General features: G+C 49.5%; 1 protein-coding gene across 1 annotated transcript in view; it reads left to right on the top strand.

Moving 5' to 3' along the window:
- CA6 (carbonic anhydrase 6) overlaps positions 1 to 27,218 on the top strand; it is a 53,607-nt gene extending 26,389 nt beyond the window's left edge. The window contains exons 6-10 of the mRNA XM_006127096.5: positions 7,119 to 7,185; positions 11,816 to 11,973; positions 15,965 to 16,088; positions 20,470 to 20,568; positions 22,434 to 27,218. Coding sequence (XP_006127158.2) covers positions 7,119 to 7,185; positions 11,816 to 11,973; positions 15,965 to 16,088; positions 20,470 to 20,568; positions 22,434 to 23,047 — 1,062 coding nt within the window. The 3' untranslated portion in view covers positions 23,048 to 27,218. The remainder of the gene's footprint in view (positions 1 to 7,118; positions 7,186 to 11,815; positions 11,974 to 15,964; positions 16,089 to 20,469; positions 20,569 to 22,433) is intronic.
- The last annotated feature ends 269 nt before the right edge of the window (positions 27,219 to 27,487 follow it).

The raw sequence follows: 27,487 nt of genomic DNA on the forward strand, positions 1-27,487 counted from the left end.
AGCGGTAAGTGCCACCACATGGGACAGTGAACCACACTAGGGCTGTGTCTAGACTGGCATGATTTTCCAGAAATGCTTTTAACGGAAAAGTTTTCCGTTAAAAGCATTTTCGGAACAGAGCGTCTAGATTGGCATGGACGCTTTTCCACAAAAGCACTTTTTGCGGAAAAGCGTCCGTGCCAATCTAGACGCGCTTTTCCGCAAAAAAGCCCTGATCGCCATTTTTGCAATCGGGGCTTTTTTGCGGAAAACAATCTGAGATGTCTACACTGGCCCTTTTGCGCAAGAAGCACTGGGAGCAGCATAGTATTTCCGCAAAAAGCACTGATTTCTTACAGTAGGAAGTCAGTGCTTTTGCAGAAATTCAAGTGGCCAGTGTAGACAGCTGGCAGGTTTTTCTGGAAAAGCGGCTGATTTTCTGGAAAAACTGGCCAGTCTAGACACAGCCCAGGTGTGTGGGTTACACTTTTACATCCCTAAATTAGCACAGAGACAATGGAAGTTCTGCAGCATCCACCACACAAGGAACAGCAACTGGAATAGTCACGACAGAGTTCATCTGCCTGGTAACAGAAACAACATGCTCTGAGTCCTCGCAGAGACCCCACTTCATAATTGGAAATATTTCTAATTTAAGATTTCTGTGGGAGTTCAGCACATTTGAAAGGTTTTGGATTGAAATCTATTTAGGCACAGAACACACATGGCAGATTTCACACTCCACCCCCTATTCCATACTTTAAGGGCCTCTTTTCCCTGATCTGAGCAAACTCTTGTTAAGAATGAGAGACTTCAGTCTCTATGTCCATTCAGTCACTGGTTTCTCTGCTGAGAACACCCCCTCCAAAGCAACCCCTCATGGCAAGACATGGTGCCTGGAGGTGCGACCCTCCCCCCCTTCAGTTTCCCTGGATGTCCTAGGCACTTGTCCCAGTCCAAACTACCTCCATGCAGCCCACAAAAGTTCATATATATATATATATATATATATATATATATATATATATATATATATATATATATATAAATATATAAATTTTGTTAGTCTCGGAGCTAGAGATGTAAGCAAGTACAGGCAGTCCCCGGGTTACGTACAAGATAGGGACTGTAGGTTTGTTCTTAAGTTGAATCTGTATGTAAGTCGGAACTGGCGTCCAGATTCAGACACTGCTGAAACTGACCGCCAGTTCTGACTTGCATACAGAATCAACTTAAGAACCCCAGGTGTCCCCAAGTCAGCTGCTGCTGAAACTGATCAGCAGCTGATTCCAGGAAGCCCGGGGCAGAGCAACTCTGCCTGGGGCTTCCTGTAGTCAGCGCTGGTCAGTTTCAGCAGAAGCTGACTTGGGGACGCCTGGGGCAGAGCAGCTGGGGTGCTACTGGACCAACCCAGCAGCACCCCATCTGCTCTGCCCCAGACGTCCTGATTCAGCCGCTGCTGAAACTGACCAGCAGCGGCTGAATCAGGACCTGGGGCAGAGCAGCTGGGGTGCTGCCGGGTTGGTCCAGTAGTGCCCACGGGCGCTGCAGGACCAATCGGCAGCGCCCCAGCTGCTCTGCCCCAGAGTCCAAAACAAAAGCCTGGTCTGCTGGGGGGGGGGGAGCACACTAGCTGCGCCCCCCCCCAGCAGACCAGGGACACGGGGAGCAGAGCTGCAGCGGCAGCGGGGTGCCGCGCCTCTGAGGCTTTGCTCTGGCAAAGCCTCTGAGGCGCGGGACCCCCCGCGGCTGCGGCTTCAGTCAGGGTGCCTGTGGTCTGCTGGGGACCGTCCCCAGCAGACCACAGGCACCCGGACTGAAGCCGCAGCCGCGGGGGGTCCCGCGCCTCTGAGGCTTTGCCAGAGCAAAGCCTCAGAGGCGCGGGGAACCGCCGCTGCTGCCGCTCCAGTCTGGATGCCTGTGGTCTGCTGGGGACGGTCCCCAGCAGACCACAGGCACCCTGACTGAAGCCGCAGCCGCGGGGGGGTCCCGCGCCTCTGAGGCTTTGCCAGAGCAAAGCCTCAGAGGCGCGGGGAACCGCCGCTGCTGCCGCTTTGACTGAAGCGGCAGCAGCGGCGGTTCTCCGCGCCTCTGAGGCTTTGCTCTGGCAAAGCCTCAAAGGCGCGGGACCCCCCCGCGGCTGCGGCTTCAGTCCGGGTGCCTGTGGTCTGCTGGGGACCGTCCCCAGCAGACCACAGGCACCGGGACCCAAGCGGCAGCAGCGGGCGGGTTCCTGCGCTTCTGAGGCTTTGCTCAAAGCCTCAGAAGCGCGCGAACCCGCCCGCTGCTGCCGCTTGGGTCCCGGTGCCTGTGGTCTGCTGGGGACGGTCCCCAGCAGACCACAGGCACCGGGTCTCATGCGGCAGCAGCGGGGGTTCCCGCGCTTCTGAGGCTTTGCTCTGGCAAAGCCTCAGAAGCGCAGGAACCCGCCCGCTGCTGCCGCTTGGGTCCCGGTGCCTGTGGTCTGCTGGGGACGGTCCCCAGCAGACCACAGGCACCGGCACCCAAGTGGCAGCAGCAGCGGTTCCCGCGCTTCCGAGGCTTTGCCAGAGCAAAGCCTCAGAAGCGCGGGAACCTGCCCGGTGCCCCTGGTCTGCTGGAGACGGTCTCCAGCAGACCAGGGGCACCGGAGCAGCTTACGAACGGGGCTTTCTCGCCCCGACTTCCGGGGCGAGAAAGCTCCGTTCGTAAGTGCGGATCCGACGTAAGTCGGATCCGCGTAAGTCGGGGACTGCCTGTAGTCGACTACTCAATAAGCCTGCTACTCACACTTCCCCTTTCCCCCTCTGATACAGAAGCAGCAAAGGGGGAGGGAAGAAGGAGCCAATTCCACCCCCAATACCGTCTCTGTGGTGCCCCCTGCTCTGCCCCGGGGTGCTGCGCAGCGGTGTGTGGGGCAGGGGCTTGCTGTGAGCAGAGGCTGTTCCACATTCTGCAGACAGGGGCTGCTGAATCCGGCATGAGCAGCCGCTGAGCAAGCCTGGCTTTTTGTTTCCCATTGCCCACGTTCAGGGCTGCCAGATTTTCCTGGTTTCTGCCCATGTAATTTTTTTTTCTGCTAGTATTACAAAAGTGATCTGCACATGAAGCAAAGGCATGTGAACTGAGGTGGGTGCTGATTGCATGCAACATCAGCTGTGAGAGTGTGCACTCCCTCTGCCTCCAATCAAAGCACTGCTATGGTTCCATCTGCACTCCCTGCAAATTCTAGGTACACACACATGTGCAACAAGCAAAAGTCCCCTATCCTGGGAAACCCTTTTGGTTATAACAATCTTGAAGCCCACTGAGATGAAGGCCGGCCACTCACTAGCCTAGGTTGCCCATCAGCGACCTAAAGCAAAACTCCTATTCTGGGGTATAGTTTTTTTAAATCTTCCCACAATTTCTGGTGGCCTTCCAGGCCCAAACCCTTCCCTGTTTTCTAGGGGACTATACAGGCCCCCTTCCAGTTCTCACGCTATGCTTCTCTCCAACCCTTTTAAAAGTTTTCCTCCAGTTTCACCCAGGCTGGGCAATAGACTTTCGATATACAAAACTCAAAACAAAACCAGCCCTCTCTCAAAGGGGACTCTGCTGGGGGGCGTAATCCAGCCTCCCCCCAGCCAGTTGGCAAGGACTTGTCCCTGGCTTCTTAAGACATCTTGTAATAACCTTCACAATCCTCTAACTTGGCACCTAATGTCTCTTTGCCCATGCCCCCACCCTGCCTTATCTACATGCCTGCCTGATTGGTGAGTCATGCCAGTCACATTACCTTCATTTTCCCCACCTGGTTGTCTTACAGGTGGTGCTAATTTCCTTAGCAGGCAAGTCAACCTCTGAGGTGGCCAGTTATTGGCAGCGGTTTGTGTGCTAGAGAGATACTTGTCCACTGGAACTGAGCAGAGACCCAGTAAATTCAACACACACTGGCTACCAAACAACCCCTAAATGGCCAATGTGAATGAATCTGAAGCAGCCACCTTAAAAGGGGAAGGCCTCATTAAACTATCACCAATCCCTAGTGCCATCCAGCCCCCTTGTTAATTTGCTCCACCCCATTGTAAGTTTTTCCTTTTATTGCCGCCACTCTTTGCTGCGGGAAGTAAAACTTGCCTGTGGACAATGCTGAGGCTCCGCTTTCCGTTGTCATTGGAGTGGTCCTCATCCCAGCGGAGATTATTTTTCCAGGCTCCTGTGGCCAGCGGCTCCCTTCTGCCAAGTACATGGGCTCCACACTGCAGGCAGCTCCTCCTAGTACAAAGAGCCAGATACCAAGATCAGAGCTGTTTAAGGAAGGGCCTCCTAGCCCAGAAGCAGGGAGGAAGCTGAGCTGACACCCCTACCCCTCTACCCACACTTGCACAGACTGATCTGGACAACCTTGCACATGAGTCCTGGCCCCTGGGGGAAGCTGCAAGGTGGCAGATGTTAGCAGATAAAGCAAGGGCCCCCTAGGCACATGGATGTAAGTGAGGGTAGGAACAGCAGCAGTAAGGCAAACAACGGAAGTAGCAGAGCTGGATGGATGATGGAAAAATAATAATAGGAAGGAGGGATGCTCAGTTAGGGGCTGGGGGCGGGATACAGGAAAGCTGGGCTCAACTCCTAGGCTGGCTCTGTCACCAACTGCCTGTGCAACCCTGTGTAAGTCACTTAGCCTCAGATCCTTAATGGTATTTAGGCTCCTAGCTTCCATTGAAATCAGCTGCCTGGGCCTCAGTCTTCCCATCCATCAGTCCCCCATCCCTATCCCAGCATAGGGAGCACCAGGACTAATAACATTCCCTTTCTCCCGCCTGTTCTCTCTCATTTGTTTAGAAGTTCTTTGTGTCAGGGAGAGTCTCCTGCTAGATGTATGGAGAGGGAGAGTCGGGGATGTCAGGGAGAGTCTCCTCCTAGCATGATGGGGAGCCCCTCTAAATTGAAAGAAAATTACAGGAGGCCCCCGAGATGCGACCGCCTGAGTTCCGACCCCCCACACTTACAACCATTTTTGTAAGTGGGGAAGGGGCCGGAACCCCCGACTTACGTCCTTGACCCGCATTTACGATGGCGCATGGTGCCTACTGTAAATGCGGGTTCGAGATACGACACCCCCGACCTGTGGCGCTTCCTCCGGAACCAATCGCGTCACAAGTCGGGGGCCTCCTGTATAATAGAACAATTATTCGATGGGGGGCAGGGAAACCTCAGTTTGCCCTGGTCTGCTCTAGGGAGTTAGTTTGAAATAACAAGTGAAGCATCCACACTATCAAGCCCGTTATTTCGAAATAACAGGCTGGTTATTTCAAAATACCTACTCCTCCTTTCCACGAGGAATAACGCTTATTTCGAAATAGCGGCAGTGTGGACACTCCACTGCGGCTATTTCAAGATAACTACTCCCCAAAGTCATTGAAAGTAATTACTCCCCAGTGCTTCCTGGTGCTCTAAATCAAAGTAGCGCATCCACATTAAGGGTGTCTACAGAGCAAAGTTATTTTGGAATAATGGACCAAAATAAAACTCATTCTATGAAGAATTACGCCTAATCCGAAATAACTATTTCAAAATAAGGTATGTGTAGACGTTCCATTGCTGCTATTTCAAAATAGCTCCGTACCAGGGCCATTCTAAGTTATTTCTCCTGGGGCTCTAAATTGAAATAGCACATCTGCATTAGGGAAGCCTGCCTCAGACTAATTTTGAGGTTTCCCAGCAGCGTAGACATGCCATTTCGAAATAAACTGTTTCGGAATAACTTTTCCAGAATAGCTTATTCCGAAATAACTGTGCAGTATAGACATAGCCTAAGGGAGCCTGCCTCAGTCTAATTTTGAGGCTTCCCTGTAGTGTGGACATGCTATTTCAAAATAGTTATTTCAGGAGTTAGTATGCGGAAATAATTTCCTAGTGTAGACATGACCCTAGTGGCCAATTAGTCCAGAGTGCAGTGACTGGCTTGAGGCCATGGAATTGTCTGAGTGTCACTGTGTTTGCTATTTGCTATCTGATATTACTAACTGGACTCGGAAGTCTGGCTCTCGGCTGGGAAAGTTTCTCCCTCCCCTCTCTTTGCTGGCTGCGGAAGCATGCCTCAGCTACCACCACCAGAGCATTGTTCATCTGCTCCAGGTTGCAGCTGTTTCACAGAGTTTCAAAGGCCCTAGTGCTGCTTTGTGTTTACAAAAAGCTGCTGACCGGGATCTGCAGTCCTAGCGAGATAGGATTTGACATGGCCACCGGGAACCTGTTGTGGTGCAAGAGGAATAACCTGTTTCAGAGCTCCTGCTCACAAGAAGCTTCCAGGCACTGACATCTCCCTTTCTTCCTCTTGCTTCACAGTTCAGGAGAGGCATTGATCAGAGGCTGGGGGGAAAGGGTGGATCAAGATTCCTGGAGTCTCTTCCCAGCTGGGGAGGGAAAAGGGGAGCAGTGCCTAGTGATTAGAGCAGTCAGGACTGAGTCTGGATTCCTGGGTTCTGTTTATAGAGTTGGGAGGACAATGTGGTCTAGTCTAGTGTTTAGAGCAGTGGGACAGGGTTGGGGCAGGGCTTGTGAGTTTCACTTCCAGCTCATGCACTGAGCTCGGGTGAGTTATGTAGGGTCAAAAAAGGTATAGGACCTTAGGCACAAATTTTCCAGATGCAGTTGCTTAGCAATGGGAATCTAACTCACTCCTTACAGAGGCAATTTTTGAGTCATAACTGGCTTGCCAGCAGTGCTGAAAGCACCCACAAATCTTATGAAAGTCACTGGTACCTGACAATCTAGCTAGTTATTTAGATGCTTAGGTACTAACTTAGGTGCCCAACCTCATATTCCCAACATTTGACAGTGTCACCGTTAGCATCTCTGTGCCTCAGTTTCCCCCACCTAACATATCAGAGACAACTAGGATGCTTGTGTTAATGTAAGAGGACATACAGGAGGAGGCCTGCACCTCTAACCCCCTAGCACACTTGTGCTATTCAGTGCAGGCTTCCACCTTCAGGACCCATAACTACAAGTGTGGTTATAGCTCATACAAAAAATCCAATTCCTTAAGCAATCTTGCTATAATATTTGGCTTCAGGAGCTCCTGCCTTGGTGACTCTCACAAGATGAACTGACCTACCGCTGGTTCTAGGTTGACTTTTACACATTTGATTCATCAAGCCCTGTTCTCTTTCTAGGATGGGAATTTTGAGAACACCTACTACAGTGACTTCATCTCCAAACTGGCCAAAATCAGGTTTGCAGGTAAGTCCCTCACACTCCTCCATTCTTGTCATCCAAAAAAACCAGTACTTGTAAGCATTGGGTAGGGCAGGCCCTAACAGGAGACAGCATAAGGGATTGAGGACAGGGCAGGCTGGCTGAACAGGAATATCTGTAAAAACAACAAGTAGTCCTGTGGCACCTTAGGGCATGTCTACATTAGGAAATTATTTTGAAATAAATCCTGACATAATAATTTTGAAATAGCGTGTTCACACTACAGGGAAGCCTCAAAATTAGTCCGAGGCAGGCTCCCTTATGGTGTGTCTACACTGCACAGTTATTTTGGGATACCGGAGGTATCCTGAAATAGCTACTCCATGTCTATACAAGCTGCCTGTTATTGCAAAATATTTTTTGAAATAACGGACGTGCTATTTTGGCATCTCAGTAACCCTCATTCCATGAGAGTTAAGGAATATCTCAGAATAGCCCGTTATTTCAGAATTTGACACTGTGTAGATGAACCAAATTTCAAAACAGATTCGGAATAAGATACCCAATTTGCATAACACAAATTGCGTGTCTTATTTCGAGTTTAGGGTGCTGTGTAGACGCAGCCTTCATGTGGATGCACGAACTTGACTTAGCGCCCCAGGAAGCACTGCAGAGCAATTACTTTGATTGACTCTGGGGAGTAAATATTTCGAAATAGCAGCTCTGGAGCATCTAAACTTTTGCTATTTTGAAATAATTATTTCAAAATTATGGTTATTCCTTGTGGAAAGCAGGAGTTATTATTTTGCAATAACCAGCCCCTTATTTTGAAATAACAGGCTTGGTAGTGTGGCCACTTTGCTTGTTAATTTGAAATAAGGGGCATTGTTTCAAAATAACTCCCTAGTATAGACCAGGGTTCAGAGTAAGGATGTTAAGAGGTGGGTAAGTGGCTAATTGTGTAGTTGATACAATTTGTATGGACTGCATGATTAGTTGATAAGGAAAGGTGGTCTGTCCTGGCTCATGCCGGGTCCAGGAGCTACTCCTGCTGTGGCTCTGCAGTTTAAATGTAGTAGGAGCTGGGCATGCAGGCAGCTTGAGTCCTATATTTACTGCAGAGCAGCAGCGAAGGTAGTTCCCAGATCTGGCATGAATCAGGACTGAGCAAGCCCGGCTCAGTCCCAGCTCACACCTGCTCTGGGACTGCTGCTGCTCTGCATTATAAATGTTGTAAGAACCACCCGACTATTGCTACATTTAAAATGCAGAGTTGAAGCAGAGGTAGCTCCCCCCCATGAGCTGGGACTGAGCCTGCTTGCTCATTCGCCGCTCACGCCAGGTCCAGCAGCCCCGTCTGCAGGATGTGGAACAGCCTCTGCCCACAGCAAGCCTAGACCCCCACCAGTGGGCAGAGGCTGCTTCACAGCAACCTCCCCTGCCTCCACCCCCGACCTTTGCAGCACCATGGGGCAGAGCAGGTGGCACCACAGCGACAGTGCTGGAGGGGGAACTGGCTCCTTCCTCCCACCCCCCTTGCTGCCTCTGTGAGTGTGAGTGTGAGAATAGTAGGCTTATCAGGTAGTCGACTACTTTCTTACATCCCTAGCTCACATCCCTAGCTCAGAGACTAATTTATATATATATATATATATATATATATATACACATACATACACACACACAGGCAGTCCCCGGGTTACATGGATCCAACTTACATCGGATCCCTACTTACAAACGGGGTGAGGCAACCCTGCACTAGCTGCTTCCCCCCAGCAGACCAGGGAGACGCGGAGTGGCTTTTCTCAACAGACACCTCAGCTTGAGAATAAAGGACTGAGGGAAGTGAGGTGTGGGAGAATAAAACTGAGCTCTGGAGAAATGTTTGGCTAGAGTTTCCCCTACAATATGTACCAGTTTCGACTTGCATACAAATTCAACTTAAGAACAAACCTACAGTCCCTATCTTGTACGTAACCCGGGGACTGCCTGTGTGTGTGTATATATCATGAACTTTGGTGGGCAAAACCCACTTTATATTATGAGCCATCCATAAAACCAGCTTTCCCTACATTCAACACTCCATTGACATCAAAAGCTAAGTATGGGACACTTCCAGCCCACTCAACTAGCCTCATTAGCACGGGCACTACATTTGACAGATTTTTTTTCTTTCCCCTCTCCCTTTTTTTTTCCTGTTACTTATTCTGAGGGTCCCCCTTTTCCCCCTCTACTCAAGCTCATCTGAAGAAGGGGGTTTTGCCCATGAAAGCTCATGATACTATCTATATTTTTGGCAGTCTCTAAGGATTCATTTACACTGAATGCTTGTTTTGAAGTAAGCTATTCCAGAAGAAATACTCCGAAATAGCTTATTTTGAAATAGCACGTCTACACTACAGGGAAGCCTCAAAATTAATCCAAGGCAGGCTTCCCTAATGTGGACATGCTACCTCGATTTAGAGCCCCAGGAGGCACTGGGGAGTGACTACTTTGAATGGCCCTGGGGAGGAGCTATTTTGAAATAGCAGTAGTGGAGCATCCACACTAGGTATTTTGGAATAGGCGTTATTCCTCATGGAATGAGGTTTTCAGAAGTTGGAATAAACCATCCGTAATTTCAAATTTATTTTGAAATAGCAGAATTGCTGTGTAGACACTTGCATTGGTATTTCGGAATAACGGCTGTTATTCTGAACTAACACTGCTGTGTAGACACAGAATGCCACAGGACTATTCATTTTTAAAGTTACAGAGTAACACAGCTACCCCCTCTGAGGAATATCGGTCTCATTCTGATGGATTAGGTCAGCTAGATCTTTGCCTGGTTGGTGAATCATGTAGGAGATTGGGGTTATTATTTGCCTGATTTTAAGGACCAGGTCAGCTGTCGCATGAGCCAGAGGTCACGCAGAGCTATCAGAAATTACAGAGGCAGGCATAAATATACCTGCAAAGATATGCCTGCCTCTAATTTCCACTCCATGCATCTGACAAAGTGGTTTTTTGACCATGAAAGCATATGCTCAAATAAATCTGTTAGGCTACGTCTACACTGGCATGATTCTCCGAAAATGCTTTTAATGGAAAAGTTTTCTGTTAAAAGCATTTTTGGAAAAATCGCGTCTAGATTGGCAGGATGCTTTTCTGCAAAAGCACTTTTTGCGGAAAAGCGTCCGTGGCCAATCTAGATGCGGTTTTCAGCAAAAAAGCCCCGATCGCCATTTCCGCGATTGGGGCTTTTTTTGTGGAAACAGTACTATGCTGTCTATACTGGCCCTTTTGCGCAAAAGTCTTTCAGAAAAAGACTTTTACCCGAACGGGAGTAGCATAGTATTTCCGGAAAAGCACTGATGATTTTACATGAGATCGTCAGTGCTTTTCCGGAAATTCAAGCAGCTAGTGTAGACAGCTGGCAAGTTTTTCCGCAAAATTTTGCCAGTCTAGACACAGCCTTAGTCTTTAAGGTGCCACAGGACTCCTCCTCATTGGTTTTGCAGATAAAGACAAAGCTAGCTCCCCCAGTTAAATAACTAGGTAACCTAGTACCCCTGAACACATACCTCTAACTTCTCTCCTTCACGCACACCAGAAACAATGGTGCTGATTGCAGAATCATCCCGCTAGTCTTAAGCAATCCATGACAGCCTGTTAAGGGGAAAGACTTCTGTGACTCCACTAGAGAAAATAAAGCGTCTTAAAAAAAAAAAAAAAAAAAAAAGCTGCAGTATGCAAAAAAAGCAATATGCATAATACAACCTCCTTGCACAATATACTGGGCTATAAGTTTGGGGCTGTCCTGAGCTGAGTTGCATGGGCAGGTGGTGATTCACCTATGTAATCAGGTCTTTTATAAAAACACCAAACTGGTTCTCAGTCCACATACCCCCACCATTACTTTAGGGCACATTCCATAGGGAACTTGTCATGTCCAGAATCATAAAAAAATATTCTTAATACCTGGCCCTATCTAGTGTGGTTTTTATTTTCAAAAGTGCCTAGAGCAGGAAGAGAGCTATTACATCAGCTTGTCAAGTATGATTGTTATTTATCTCTATTAGGGGCAGCACGTATGGACCCCAGCCTCACTATGCTAGGTGCTATACCGACTAGAGTTAGTAGAAAATTTTGATTGAAATAGGTTTTCCATCAGAACGTGACCTTTCAACAAAACTGAAATGGTGGGGTTAGAGTGAGTATCCATTTTGAGGAAATGTCATTTATAAACATTGAAGAAAATCTATTTTAAAAACATCAAAATGTCTCTTTGCAACATTTTCAGGCCAAAAAACATTTTGCCTTTTTTGTTTTGAAATTTTGTATAAAAATAGAAAAGATTGAAAAACATAAATAAATTATTTTTGCATTTATTGAAATGAAATTATTTCAAGGGCCTGAAATTAATTTTTGGAAGATTATTTCATGAAAAAAGTCTAAATTTTCATCTTGATTTGGAATTAATTTTTTTTTCAAAATTTTCAGAATTTTTCCTCAGATAGAAAGTTTGTTTGCTGTCAGCTCCTGTTAGCGTGTCTGTGCTTGACTCTGTCGGTAGCATAGTCCCTGGTGCATTATGGGAAGTGACTTGTCAATCATCTGGCCATAGGAGCCAGGATTGGTCTGCTTTCCTCTCCTTGGTCATTTTGTGTCTGTATGTTGCTTGTTTCCTTTGTAGGGCAATCAACCAAGCTCAGTTCGCTGGATGTCCAAGCCATGCTGCCTGAAAACCTCTCGCACTTCTACAGATATCACGGCTCGCTGACCACACCACCTTGCTCTGAAAGTGTGATCTGGTCAGTTTTTGACTCTCCCATCATCCTGTCACACACACAGGTAAGGCCCCCTCTGCTGCCTGCCAGATGTGACAGCCAGGAGCCTAGCAAGAAGGAGGGTGGTTCCATGCTCCTGGAAGACCACCTCAAGTGGAAGGGCAGAGCTGGGGCTAGCATCCCCAAGCAGCCTTAGCACCTAGAACACACTACACCTATCCTGGGCAGTCATCCCCTTCCAGGCAGGCTGCTAAAATTTATTTCTGCTCCTTTGCAGACACTCCTTTTTAAGACACTTTAAGACATGGTCTGGTGCTTTCCAGGGAGCTGGGGCCATTATTTGCAGCATTGCAGGGCCCTGTGGAGGTGTATGCATCTTTATGGCATTTTGTAAATGAATGAAGTCACAGAGGAGCACAAAGCTGTAGTAATGTCTTGAGATAATACTACTCAGTCCTTCTGTAAGGCCTTCCGTCCAGGAAAGTCACAGTGCTTTACAGGCAGGAATGAACATAGCTTCCCTTTATGCAAGACAGGGAAACATCATCCCATTTTACAGATGGGTCACTGAGGCACAGCAGGAAGTAGTAACTTGCCCAAGGCTGCACTGTTAATCTATGGATCTTAACCCAGGCGTTCTGATTTATAAGTCCCTGCTCTAGCCACTAGCCATTGCTCATGCCTGATGTGGGGGCATTTTTCATCCTTGCCCTCTCTTGTTCTTGGGAAGAGCGAGGAGGTTTATCCCTCTCTGTCTTTTGCCTGGCTGCACAGGAAGCTGGGGCTGGATCCAGATGGTGACAGGCCATTTGCTTCAGTGTGTTCCCCGTACTGAAGTGTGATGACCAATGCTTCAATTGTGCCAGCCAGTAGCCTTACACCTGAGACTCTGGGAAGCTGACCATTGGCAAATAGATTTAGGATTATCAATACTCAGGTAGTCACACTGGATGAGAGAGGTAGTGCAGCACAGTGGTTTGAGTATACTGCTCGGAACCAGGAGCCCCCCCCCATTCTAATGCTGGTTCTGACAGTGACTCAGTGTAATAATACTTACCGGCCTCATGGGATGTAGCACAAATAACGTTTGCCAGGCCTTGGAGTGGCCAGCTCTGCAACTGACTCCCTGCACAGCCTTCATCTCTCTTTGCCTTGGTTCCTTAGGCCAGTTGCTCTCAACTTTTCCAGACAACTGTATCCCTTTCAGGAGTCTGATTTGGCTTGCATGTCCCCAAAGGTACACTGCACTTAAAAAACTATGTGCTTCTAGAATCAGACATAAAAATACAAGTGTCACTGCACAGTATTGCTGAAAAAATGCAGATTGTCTCATTTTTAGTATATAATTATAAAATAAATCAAACTGGACTATAGCTATTATACTTACATTTCAGAGTACAGTTTACAGTGCTGTACAAACAAGTCATTGTATGAAATTTTAGTTTGTACTGTCTTGGCTAGTGCTTTTTTGGTAGCGTGTTGTAAAACTAGGCATCTATCTAGATGAGTCGATGTACCTCTGGAAGACCACTGTATAACCCGAGGGGTATGTGTACCCCTAGCTAAGAACCACTGTTCTAGGCCTGCCAATGATTTAGAAAACACTGAACTACTTGAGAGTGTGTTTGTGAGGATCCATCTATTTGCAAAGCACCCTGGACCATATCATGCACACGGTGTTTGGCTCAACACTTCCAGCAAACATTGTAATCTAAGATGGCAGAAAAGCTTCTGTGACTTATTTACGAACAGGAATGAAAATCAACCTAGTATAAAAATGACATAAATCATAGGGCCATGACTGGCCCTTTTGGAATTAGATGGTCCCTGCTCATATGCTCTCATCTGCTGTTTAAGCAGCCACTGCTAATTGAAAGGGTTTCTAGTCTGAGGTTATCCAATCTCTAACCCCTCTAGGCCAAATTCAGCCTTGGCATACATGTGTGATGTTTCTATTCAAGCTAGAGCACTTCTCAACCTTTCTCCCAGACAACATAGCAGTGCAAGACTGCCAGCTGCAGACGCATCTTGTAGCCACACTGGTTTACGCAAAGATCACACACTGGTTTAGACCATGGTTTCCTAACCTATGGGTCGGGACCCAAATATGAGTCACCATTACATTTCAAAAGAGTCCCCAAGCGTCTCCCCAGGTGGCTCTGCCCTCTCTCCTCCCCCCATTTTTTAATTGCCTTGGGTCACCAAGTCTTCCTGAATTGTCAAAATGGATCCTCATCTGGAAAAGGTTGGGAACTGCTGGTCTAGCGGAGACTCTCTCTGCAACAGCACAGCAAAGTGGCTGATGTTTGATAAGGCGGAACAAAGCTCCTTGCTCAGTTAAATGCAACATTGTGAGAACCCAACAGAAATAAAAACAGCAAGGAAGAAGCCAGAGCCAGCCAGCCAAATGGCTAAGGCCGAGTCTTGGCTGATTACAAAGCCAGGAGCATCAGGAATTTGGGGACCAGCAGGTCCCTGGGATCAGATTGAAGATAATTACAGCATAATAACTGGCATTTATAGACAAGGAACATTTTCTTGTTTAATATTTGCCGTGTGTCAATGGAGGCATTCTTTTAGCTAGTGGCTGGGGCAGGCTTTATTATGCTGAGCTGATGACTCCACTCTGCATACAAAGGGGATCTATTGATGAGTGATTACAAGTGGCACCTGAACCTCCTAAGGTGACCAAACCCTTCAGGAAGGACAGGAATCTGCCTGCCAAGGCATTTAGCCTAAGGCAGAGACTCAGCATAAGCAACAGCAATATGCTGAAAAAAACCAGCAAGCAAATGGTCTGGAAGCACTTTATAGACTAACAAAACATGTAGATGGTATCATGAGCTTTCGTGGGCACAGCCCACTTCTTCAGATGACCGGAATTATGATTAGAGGATAAGGAAACTCAAAATAAATAGAAGAGAAGGGGGGGAGGAGAAAGATGTTCTGTTGCCCACCCCCCCTACCTCTATGCATAAAGTATAAGGAGAAAGGGTGCTAACCCTGAGTAGATAAAAATCAAAGTCAGTGGATGGATAAGGCAGGAAGGATACCATTCAGAATATGCTGAGAATGGCAGCTGAAGCAAAATGCAGGACAATGTAGCACTTTAAAGACTAACAAGATGGTTTATTAGATGATGAGCTTTCGTGGGCCAGACCCACTTCCTCAGATCAAAAAGTGATCTTTCTGGCCCACGAAAGCTCATCATCTAATAAACCATCTTGTTAGTCTTTAAAGTGCTACATTGTCCTGCATTTTGCTTCAGCTACCCCAGACTAACACGGCTACATTTCTATCACTATTCTGAGAATGGCAAGGAGTTTAAAATGAATTAATTTCCCTAGGCTAATAATGGTAGGTGCAACCTCCTCTTTAAGAGACAGGAATGGGTGTATGTGTGTGATTGAGATTAATTTACATCTCAATAAAGGGTCTTGCATTCCAATGTTGGAAGACCCCCCCTGGCTGTTGTGATTAAAGGAAATAGGTCTCATTGGGAAATCCTCAGCACATGCCTAGCCTGGATGAGTGTCAGAACAACTTCCCCTCACACTTCCTTCAGCCCCTGCAGTGCAGTCTGGCAGGTGAAGTGCTCCTGCTGTTCTACTCCTGTGTCCCTGCCCCTGGCTTATGCACCTCAGCTCTGACACTGCAACACCCTCCTTCTGGGCCTCGAGACAGGGCCGCTGGGAACGCACCTCCCAACCCCGGCAACAGACTCCCACACAAAAAATAGCCACCTGGCTGGTGCAGCCCAGTAGATTCGCCAGCCCACCTGGGACCCTCAGTCTGAGCCCCAGAGCCTCACTGTCCAGCCTGCAATTTTTAGCGCGCTAGCTCAGGTCAAGCTGGCACGAGTCTGCCAAGCTGGATGGGGAGGCTCACTTCCAGCTATAGCTTAGACAGCCTCTACCTAGCACTGCAATGCAAGGACTTATTCAACACGCTCTGTAGGCACCGCTCTCTTTGTCTGGGGGGGGGGGGCTGTTTTCTTTAAAAGAACTAGCCCCCCCCCCATTTCTCCCACTGTAACAAGTGCCTGTTGCTTAAAGATCTCACTGCTGGAGAACACCTTGCTGGACTGGCAGAACAACACCCTGCGGAACGATTACCGCCACACTCAGCCTCTCCACAGCCGAGTGGTGGAATCCTCTTTCAAGGCCAAAGGCACCACAGGTAAGAACAGGGCAGGGTTGGGACAGGTACCTGGGACAGAAAATGGCATTCAAGGGGCACCTCGAGGTGGGCGCAGGCCTGTAGGTGAGGCGGGAGAAACCATCTCAGGTGAGTTTAGTTTGTCATCTGTTATGCAGGACAACCCAAGATTTTCCACACTCAAGGCAGGGTTAATGATACCCTCAGGCTCTGTGTCAGAAAAGGTGCAGGGGTGTATCATATCCAATTGGCACAACACCTCCAATATCTACAAGCAGAAACAACATCTGGAGTACTCATCTGGAGTACTCATGGTTCCTATTACTGGAGTACCTGAGCACCTCAGTCTTTAACAGAGTGTTTCTTAAATTTTTTAAGACTGAGGAACACCAAACGATATTTTTTTTAATGAAGAACACCAAAAAAAGTCAGGGGGAAAAAAGGGTCAGGGGGAAAGTTATTGAGGAAAAGAAAAAAAGGTTGCCTGCCCCTTTAAGGGCAGCCCTTTTGAATTCTGTTTTCAGCAGCACACCTCCGACTGCCTCGCGGCACACCGGTGTGCCACGGAACACAGTTTAAGAAACACAGCTTTAACAGATTGATCCACACAAGTGCTGTGTGAAGCTGTCGAGGGCTGATGTGCCCCATTCCCACCTGGAATGTGGAGGGGACATTTATTCTCCCTGTGGCCCCCTCCTTACACAGGACACCAAAGCCTGAAGGCCTAAATCAGTTTCAGTAGTCAGCCTTCAGGGCAGCACAGCCTAGTGGCCAGAGTTGGTTACTGTGGCCTTCTTCTCCTGGGTCCCGCCCACAGGGCCTTAACAGAGGGGTGGTCCACCACAGGGCGAATGAGGAGTCCAACCACAACACACTGACTTCCTGGGGTGAGAGGTACCATTTCCTCTCGGTCACTTCATACCCTATGTCTTGAGGCTGCCATCCATGGGCTGCTGGAGTCACTGAGCTCCTCCACAGAGTGGATCCTCCCTGGGTTCTTGGCTTCAAAGGCACACAAATCTTTCCAGCCCAGATAATAGCAGTTCTTCTGCAGACACCTCCACCACAAATCCTGCCCCACCAGCCATCCGCCCTGTATGAGCTGAGCTACTGCCTTTTATAGCTGGTCCCCAGCTGGAGCATGCTCATCGGAGCCATGGGGGCGTGGCCTCCTTGGCCCAAAGAGAGGAATTAACCCTCACAGTACCAGTCTGGGGCTGTTGTGCCCCTTCACAGAAGTAAGGAAATATTATCCCCATTTAGCCCCTGGAAACTGAAGCATACAGACTAAATGACTTGCCCAAGGTCACACAGTCTGTGGGTGGCAAAGCAGGAAAACTGAGTCTCATGCTAGCCCCTTGCCTATTAAACCACCCTTCCCTAGCACAGGTGAGGATAAGTCACCGCAGCATCCCTGACTGCGCACCCACAATCATGGATTATTTTTTAGAGCTTTTTGCATATTGAGCCCCTTGCAGCTTGAACTCTGCCCATCCTACAGCAGCGAGGGGCAAGGCTGTTTTGTGCAGGATGTGTCTGGAAATGAGATCTTGCATAACCCTGAGTTTGTGAGAATTTGGAGGCTGTGCAATGCATCACCATGTGTTGTGCAAGAACCAGTGTTTGCTGGGGCGTAGATTTGGACCTGTCTCCCAGCACCTTTGACCCTTCTCTTCCCGATAAAAGCAAATCAGTGGGAAGAACATTATCAATAAACTAACATTGACACAATCTCAGACACCGGTTAAAAATCGCTCTCCAGGTTCATAGGCCACTAGACAACTTACCTTTGCTCAGTGCTTTTCAGACAAGCCGTACTGTGGAATGCTTTGTGCAGTTTAAGAGAAGGAGAGAAGGATCCACAGCCAGGGAGAAACAATCACAAGCCAAATCCAAAGACAAGTTTTGCTGACATGGTAACTAGACGGGTGGGGGGAAGAATGGCACCTCCTAGCCAACACATCTATGCTGACAAAATTCTCCATGTATATGCAACTGTTCTAGTAGAAGAGTGGTTCTGTTGGCTTAGCTAATGTGGTGTTGGGAGATGGTTTATAAGAGCTGATCCAAAACCCCCTTCTGTCAGCTTATTCTGCAACTCCACCAGGGGGCTCTGCCAGCATGCCTGTAGCAGTACAGTCCTACTGCCAGGCCATCTGTAGTGTAGCTAAGCACCTGGTCACCTGGAAGTCTGGGGTAAGACACCCTGTTGTCATAGGTGTGCACAGCACATTTCATTAGGGTGTGCACCCAAAGAATGTTTTAAAAATGTATTTTGACCCCCATTAGCCACACCCCGGACCCTCTTAGCCATGCTCCTGACCCCCACTGGCCACACCTCTGGAGGTAACACTCTCTGGGCAAGATGAACACATGACCAAAAGGTGTCATGTGACCCCCCCCAAGGACTTTTCCCGCTATCCTCCTACCAATAGGGATTAGTTTGCCCCCCCCCAAAAAACTCTCCTCATGCAACTATCCTGCAGTTGCATTACCCCAATGTGTGTGACATTAACTCGGGGTGGAGAGGCTGGGGGAAGTGTTCCCTCTAAGAGTCTCCTCCGATGAGCAGAATGAATTTTGTGTTGTGCACTAGTACTGAGTTCATGTGGCTTGTTTGGATGTGTCACTGTGGCACCCAAGTTATTAATAAATATCTCATAAACCTCTACCTTTTCCCTCTGCTGCCATGTCTCTTCCCCTTGCTCCATCAGCTCCTCTGGTGCCTGCTGCCTCCCAACCCCTCACCCTCCTCTGCTGTCCTGACTCCTGCCCTTCTCACTGCCCTCAGCCTTCCTGAGACCTGCCCCCCTCCACCAGCCTTTCTCCCCCCCCCCCCGTGCCTACTCCTCCAGTAGCCCCACTCTGATCATGTGAGCTACTCCTCCTCATCCTCTCTCCTAACACCTCCCTCTACACACCTGCCCTGCCTCTCTCCTCTGGTGCTGGTCCCTCCCCTGCAGGTGTCTGTCCTTCTGCTTCACCCCTAGAATCCCCTGGCACCTGCACCTTCCCTTACCCTTGCACTCTCCTGGTGCCTCCCCCTTCTCTTACTGCCACTGCCCCCTTTTTTCCTGATGCCCACCCCCTCACCAACTCCTGCCCCATTCCCCTCATGCCCCGTGCCCTCACACATGCCTTGCTCCATCCCTGCCTTCCTCATGCCCATCCTTTCTTTCAAGCCTTCTCCCAGCACCTCCCCTTCTCTCCTCTAGCCCCCAAAGTCCTTACCCTCTCCTCTCCCAGCATCACCCTGTCCCCCCTCCCACTGACACCTCCCCTCCTGCCCTTTCCCTCATTGTCTGCACTTGGCCCACTGGCATTTGCCTCTCCTCTACCCTGTCCCTTAGCGCTTTTCCCTCCCCTCAGCCCTCCTCCCCATAGCACCTCTCCCCTCAGCACAATCCCCTTCCTCTCCCACCCCTTCCTCTTATTTTTCCTCCTGCCCTCCCCTACCCTTCTTTACCTTCGGCTTCTACCTTCCAATTTGCGGGGCGGGAGTCAGAGCTGGCCCAAGCTACAGGCCGCCCAGGCCCTAGCTGGGGCGCCCCCGGGGTGCCGTGTGGTGCTGCCGGGTTGGGCAGGGGCGTCCCCAGGGTACCACGTGGTGCTGCAGGGCTGGGGGGGGACACCTCAAGGGGGGCCATGGAGCATCCCCAGGGCACCTCAGGGGGGGCCATGCAGTGCTGCCGAGCGGAGGCATCGCTGGGGGGCCACGCGGTGCTGCCGGGCCGGGGGGAGGTGCCTCAGGGGGGCCACGTAGTGCTGCTGGGCTGGGCAGGGGCACCCCCAGGTGCATAAGAGGCGATGCTGCGGGGCCCGGAGCACAAAAATGGCTCGGGCCGGCCGGCATTTGTAGTCGGGCCTCAGCTGCTTGTGGAGCTGGGCCGCATGGTTTGAAAGTCCTGGGCTGTGACGTTACACCATGGCTGGGTGTCTCACCTGTTGCGCGGCGTTTCAGCACGCCGCGCATGCGCTCTCTCTGCCCCACAGTGCCCCGTAGATGGCTGTAGGGAATTTAAAGTGAGCGTTTGCGGTGTCCCGTCACAAATTCCTCTCCTCCAGCAGCCGCTAGCTGGCCCGAGACATTAGGGTGTGCCTAGGCACACCCTGTGCGCACGCCTATGCCTGTTGTCAATGGGTGCAGACCTTGGCCTGTTGGTTCTCATCAGATGGTGGCAGTTTTGCCACTGTTCTCTGAACAGAAGGCAAAGATGAGGCCCTGTCGCAGGAATGACTACCCACTCAAACAGTTCTCCATCCCAACCACTATACAGGGGAAACAGACCTCAGTGTAAAAGAGAGGTGCCTCCAAAGCTCCTGGTGTTTGGATGGAGGAGAAATATCCCAGCTAACCATGAATGGGTGTGTATCAGTGATTGCTATTCTCTCCCCCATCTAGAACGCTGCCTCCCAGAAGAACTCAACTCAAAACTGGAGCAAATACACACTCAGATCCAGGAGATGAAGAAGCATCTGCTGGCTGGAGGGGGCATGACAAGTAAGAAACTTCCAGCCACTTCTGTTTCAATGAATTTCACTTGCACAAGAAGTCACCATCCCTTTCTCCCCCAGGGAGGAGCCCACAATAGCTCTGCCTCAGGGTCAGTGGGTGCTGCATAGAAATATGACTAGAACCAGGCCCTTATAAGGTCCCACTGGCGAGTTTCCATCAATCACAGCATAAGTGAGCTTAAATCCAGCTGACAGCCAGCCAGTAGCCTCTCCTCACCCTACTCCGCTGGCTCCAGAAATCAGCACATTAAAGAATTAAAACCCAGAGCATCAATATGGCAGAATCGAGTATTATTATCCCCATTTTACAGATGGGGAAAATGGAGGCATGGAGCATTAAATGACTTGCCCAAAAATAAGTCAGTGACCGAGCCAAAAAATGAACCCAGCTCTGACTTGAGAAGACTCCTTCCCCTTTCTTCCACTCTTCTCTTTTCACCAGCAAAATGAATAAGGGGACGGGGAAGGGGGATCTTATAAAAGAGGAAGGAATGAAAGGAGTAGGGGGAAAGAAACCCACAAAACTGACTTTTAAAATAATGTTTTTTGCACAAATTGAAAAAGAACTATTTTTCATTCATTCAATTTCAACAAAACCTGTGGAACAAAATGTATTCGCAGTTTTCTGGATTTTTTTAAAATGAAAGCTCTTTACTACTTTTTGCTCAGCTCTGATGGTATCAGTCCACCTTTCTCAGCCCTTCTAAGTCAGGCCTTTGGATGTTAAAGCGCTGCATGCACTTTCAAGATGCTGAAGATAATACAAGTCATAATAGCCAAAGCCAGCTAGGACTCTGGCATAGCTCTGCCAATGCAGCTGAGGGGGAAGGAGGTCTATAGGAATGCTGGGCCCCTGGGCAAGCGACGGGTCGGGTGGGGTAGTGTTCCAACCCAGTGCTCTCAAAAGGGGTGGAGCCTCAGGCAGAAGGGGCGGGGTTGGGACAGCCAGCCCTCAGTGCTGCTTGGAGCATGCCACGTTCCCCCCCCCCCCGCCCCGAGGCAGCCCTCAGAGCCACCCACAGCTCACCACACAATGCTCCAGCAGCGATTTAAAGGGCCCGGGACTCTGGCTGCTGCTTATGCAGTAGTGGTTGGGAGCCCCAGGCCCTTGTGAATTGCCAAACCCCAGGGCAGTTGCCCTCTTTGCCCCCTTCCCCTCATCGGTGGGCCTGAATGCAGCTTGCGTATTGGGCCCACAGCTGCCCTGTAGAGATAGGGTTGCCAAATGGTTGAAACAAAAATATCGAACACCTGCCCCCCCTCCCACCCCCAAAAAAACACCAGGAAAAAATTCTGTTGAAGAAAAAAAAAAAGGCGGGGGCGACCAAAGTTGTTGAGCACACAAAAAAAACCCAACAGACTCCAAGACTTAAGCAAAAACAAATGAACAAACAAAAAAAAACCAGCATTAAAACAGCATGTCCCCTTTAAGAGAGAGTGCAGCGATAGGAACAGGGGAGAGGTTGAGCACTAAGACCCAGGGGAGTCATTGCTTCCCCTTGGTCTTTTTGCTGGCAGCCATTTTGTGCCGGCAACCTTGCAGAACGAGGTAAGTCTGGGGTCGGAGAGCTGGAGGGTGTTGGGGGCCGAGGGAGGGGTTTGGGGGGGACACAGGCTGGGCGTTGAGTGTTTGTAGGGTTGCCAGGTGCCCGACGTTTTCACCTCCTTGCGGGGGGGAAAATCAGAAAATACCGGACATCTTAGGTGTCCGGTATTTTCTGAATTTTATTTACCGGACAGGAGGTGAAAATAGTGGACTGTCCGGGTGAATACCGGACACCTGGCAACCCCATGTAGAGACACAGGAGAGCATGTCTTCAAAATGGCTGAGAGTATTATTGATTATTTCAGGCCATAAATCTAGTGCTTTCCCTGCTTTCTACTTCCCTGCTGAAAACATCATCAGCTACGTGACCGTCCGGCCCCTCCGCAGCATGCAGCTCCTCTCCTTCACCTTGTGCTTTTGGATCCACGCCCAGAACCAAGGCAGTCAGACCGTTCTCTCCTACAGCACCCAGGAAAGAGACAACGAGCTGTTGGTGACTGTGGGCTCTGCGGTGGAGTTGTGGGTAGGGGGCTACTCTGTTGAGTTCCCCTTGCACCACACATCTGAGGAGTGGCTCCACTATTGCGTGACATGGGCTTCCCACTCTGGGGCAGCCCATCTGTGGATCAACGGCGCCGTGGGAAGAGAGAAGCACCTCCAGAGAGGGTACGAGACCCAGGCTGGCGGGACGCTCGTCCTTGGGAAAGACAGAGATGAGCTCCTTGGAATCTTCTCCAACGGGTTCTCCGGGTGGATGAGCCACCTCAGCCTGTGGAGCTGGATCCTCAGTCACGCCGACATTCGAGCACTTGCTTTGTGCAGGCAGGGTGAGCTGAAGGGGGATGTGATCGCCTGGGGGGAGACCCGCATGAGTCTCTCTGGGGGAGTGGTGCTGGAGTCAGACCCCAGTTGCCGATGACAGCAGGTGGAGTTGGTCCCATCTTCCTGAGGAAATGGAGAAGCACAGTGTGTGAGTTTTCTAAAGCACTGTGGCTTTGTCCACACTTAAAAGTTTCAGGTGCAGCTGCAGCAGCGCTTTAAACTGAAAGTGTGGCCAAGGCTTGTAAACCATCTCCTCGAAGGAAGTAGCGAACTGCCACTCCTAGCGCTGTAACCTGGTTCACACTGGCACTTTACAGTGCTGAAACTTGCTGCACTTTGGGTGTGGGGGTGTGTTTTCACACCCTTGAGCCAGAAAGTTACAGCGTTGTAATGTGCCAGTGTAGACATAGCCTCAGAGTCCTTAAACACGTCGTATCACAGTGTGACATTCAGGGTATGTCTACACTCCCAAGTTTTGACAACAAAATGTGTGTCGCAGAGGGATAGCCATGTTAGTCTGTATCTGCAAAAACAACGAGGAGTCCATTGGCACCGTAGAGACTAACAGGTCGATTTGGGCATCAGCGTTCATCCAAAAGTCAACAAAACACAAATCACCAGAGGGTGTTTTCATTTCCTCTCTCTGTTAACAGATCATGTCATCAACAGTGGGAGCAGTGCATTGTGGGGAAGTATCCCACAGTGCCATGTGGTGGGAAGGCAGAGCTGATCCCTGCACAGCTTGGATTCCCTCCAGGGTCTCCCAAAGCCACCTCAGCTGCTGGGAGCAGCATCCGGAGTAGCGCTGTGAGCTCTCCGAGCTTTGACAGGGAGGGGAGCACCCCTGCAGGAGCAAAACACTGAGCAGAGCAGAGCATTGGCAATGCATGGGGCACAAAGAGGCACATGGCCAAAATGCTATGGGTGGGAGGGGCAAGGGGCCAGAGAACGGCTGGTACGAGTGGAGGGGGAAGACTAGTGGTGGGGGGGGGGGGTCTGGTGCTCACAACAGAGGTCCCTCCCCCACACTCACCAGCAGTGACAGCCCCAGCCCCAGCTTTCTGCGCTTCCGCTGCATTGCTCAGGGGAGGGTACAGGTGGGGTGGGGGCAGGACAAGGGCAGGGAAGAGGAGGGGAGAGGGTGAGGCAGGGGTGGGGAGCAGAGCAGGGCTGGGCAGGGAGGGGGTTAGCCCAGGGCTTCCCCAGGCTAGGGGGGAGGGGTGTTGTGGCAGATGGCCCCCTCTTCAGCAGTCACCTCAGGAGCAGGGCCATCAGGGCAGGCATTGCGGGATACTGGCAGAAGTCCGTTCGCTTGACAAAACAAACAGCAGCGTCCACACTGGCTCTTAGTCAACAATAAAGGGAGGGGCAAGAAAAAATTTTTGTCGCCTGTCCCAACAAATGTAGCATTGCAGTGTGTTCGCTCTGACTGGCTGGCAGCTTTTGGTGACAAAACTTGTTAGTGTAGATAAAGCCTCAGGTTCCAGACACACCAAGCCGTGAACACGTGGTTTAAAGCCCAAAACAGAGCAGTCCAGTCGATTGATTTTATACTCTAAGCCAGTGTTTCTCAACCTTTCTTTTTTTTATAAAGTACCCCTTTTTCACACACACACAAAAAATTATAAGTACTCCCAGTACCTACAATTTTCAGACAGACAACATTTTTTTCTACTGTTGCAACACATTTTTTTAAACAAGTTCATCATAGCTGGGCGGGTGATGACATTTTTGGGTGTATAAAGTACAAAAATAATAAAATGCTGCAAAACTTAAAACAAAACAAAAAACAGTTTTCTCCAAATTTCAGTTGTGTTGAAGTACACCCCCCCTCCCCCAGACGTCTCTGGAGTACCTCTAAAAGTACTTGTGCCACTGGTTGAAAAACACTGCTCTAGGCTGTGTGCTGTAAAGATACATTGAGTCAGGTCTTTTATGGACACTTGTGATGTTCTGATGTCAATGGTCATTGTTATGTGATGTGTCTGCAGACTGTGATTACACATGGATGTATATCGACAACTGCTCTGTTACAAGGCCAGCTGGCAGGGAGCTGCTGCATCCCCAGTCAGCTGAGGCTATCCCCAAGCACCTAGTATTGTACAACTCAGCCAAAGACAAGTGCTGGGCCATTAGTTAATGGGCGGACACAGACATCCCAGCTAGACTCCCTCCCCCCTCCATGAATAACCATGAGTCAGCATGGGATGGGGGTGGGAGAGAAGAAAAAAACATTTTACAAGGGAAGCTGGGAACAGGTCAACTCTTGACCCAGAACCTGGGGCCAGGCCTTCACTGCAGCCTTATCTCAGTCTAGCTACGTCACTCAGGGATGTGAATTTTTCTCACCCATGAGTGTTTGTAGTTACCCCTCCTAACGCTGTGTAGACAGCTATGCTGGCAGGGGAGCTCCTCCCAGGCTGTAGCTACTGCCTCTTGGGGAGACATGTCTTCGCTAAAGCACTACAGCTGACGGCTGTGCCATTCTCGGGCTGTCTGGGAAAAACAGTCCTTGGGGCCAGCTTGAGGACAGGAGCCTGTGTATGAACAGTGGATTCCCTGCTAAAGAGAGGGTGTCTCTGGGATACCATTCCAAGTCCCAAGCAATAGGGAACTTGGATTAGAAAAAGGGTTTTATTCAGTTTAGACGCCTAACGCCTGCAACGGCATCTTTGCGTGGAACTATTGTGTAACTGGGATGGGTTTGCTCCCCATGGAATCTTGTTAAATAAACTTCTTGCTAATTTCCACACACACAGCCCCCCAAGCAGGTCACTGAATGGAGTATGCACGCCCCTGTGAGCTGATCCCACTTTTGCGAGCGATGAACCATAGGGAGAAAGTTCATTGCCAGACACTTGAACTCAGGAGGACGTGTTCAGGGAGACCCAGGAGGGGAAGGCTGTTGGTGTGATTCTCTCAGGAGTAATGAGGCTGGAGAGAGGTCAGGGGAGCTCTTGTGCTCTTCCGCTCTGGGATTTGAATCAAAGCCCCCTCCTCCCTGCCGAGATTACAGGGCAGGACAAACCCACTTACTGCTCTGAGTCATTCACAAAATGGCACCCCCATGGTTTTGCTTTGTTTCAAGGGATCTGGCAGAGGTTAAGCCCCATGCAAGGGTAGTGAGGGTAGAAGGGCACCGTCCATAACTGAACAACTCAGACTCAAGCATTTGCTAGTACTTTGACTTGATTGTGGCAGCTGCACACAATCAAGAAACCCATGCACAGATCTCCCATACACAGCAGCCTCATGCATGGTATTTTCTCCTTCCATTCATAGGGGCTACCTTCTCTCAATGGTTAAAGTAACTTCAGATTTCTCACCCGTCCTGTCCAATTGCAACCCAGGTCCCTGCCCTGCTGGCTTCTGCCGCAGCTCAGCCAGCTCTTGCTAGAGCTGCGTACCAGGACTCACCCACTTACTTTCACCTCTGCCTTCTCCCCATCCATTACTTACTTCCTTGCCTCTGTGGTGGCTTCATTACCATTTTCTCTGTGAATAGGCTCCATGCTTCTCGTGCATGCAATTGCATCCACTCACCCCACACGTGGGAACAGCCCCATGCGTACATGGGTTCTCTTTCACCATCCCCGTGATCCTTCCATCCCCCTGAGTGTGGGATTATCTTGCTCCACTGCCCCTACGCAGTCATCTCCTCAAACCCTACCCCCTTCCAGGATTTTCTTTCTTGGACTGAGATTGACCCATGGGCCAAGTCAGACTCATCATCAAACCTCATTTGAAACAGTGTTTTCAGATTCTACTTTCCATGTTCAACCATTTGTTTTTCCTTCTAAAGGGAAATCACTAAAAAAGAACTGAGCAAGCAAACAGCTTTGCATCTTCCACACATGATATCTGCACGATTGCCTCCTCCCACCCCACTGCCATGCCTGCAGTGGATTATTGTAACTAGACTGTTGTCTCCTCTGCATTTGGGAGCTACACTGCAGCCATTCTGACTTTCCAAGGCAGGGGGTAAATCTCTGGTCCTCCTTCTCTAGGAAGACAGGAGTACTTGAGCTAAAGCACAGTCACCACCAAGAAATAAAGCCAGTAACCTCCTGTGGAATAGTTCTGCCTCTGTCCAGCAAAGGGGCAGCAACACATACAAGAGAGTTGGGAACAGGTGTCTGAATAGAATGATTTGTATCTGGTCTGTAAGATCCTACCACGGGAACTAGCATTTTATTTTATTTTACAACTTTAAAATACGCAATTAACTGTAAAAAAAAAATAGACCAGTAAACACAATACCAGAAAAAGCCTTCCATTGCTCTTATTCTGTACTGCCCTTCCCTGCGAGAGCCAAAACATTAGTTGTCAGAAGGAAGAGACCACTCAGGAGTATAATTAGTTGACAACCAGCTATGGAAAACTTCTTAAGACCAAACTAGCCTTACAAACAGTAACGAAGCTGAGGCCCCTGGTTGTCCAGCTTAACAACTTGGGTCTGGTTTTCAATGGTGTGGAGCATACATGAGAAGTTGTGTTTTGTTCCTCCGAAAATCAGGGCTCCACAGTCCAGTTTTTC

Source organism: Pelodiscus sinensis, chromosome 24 (assembly GCF_052426305.1).
Source record: "Pelodiscus sinensis isolate ZL-2025 chromosome 24, ASM5242630v1, whole genome shotgun sequence".
NCBI lineage: Eukaryota > Metazoa > Chordata > Testudines > Trionychidae > Pelodiscus > Pelodiscus sinensis.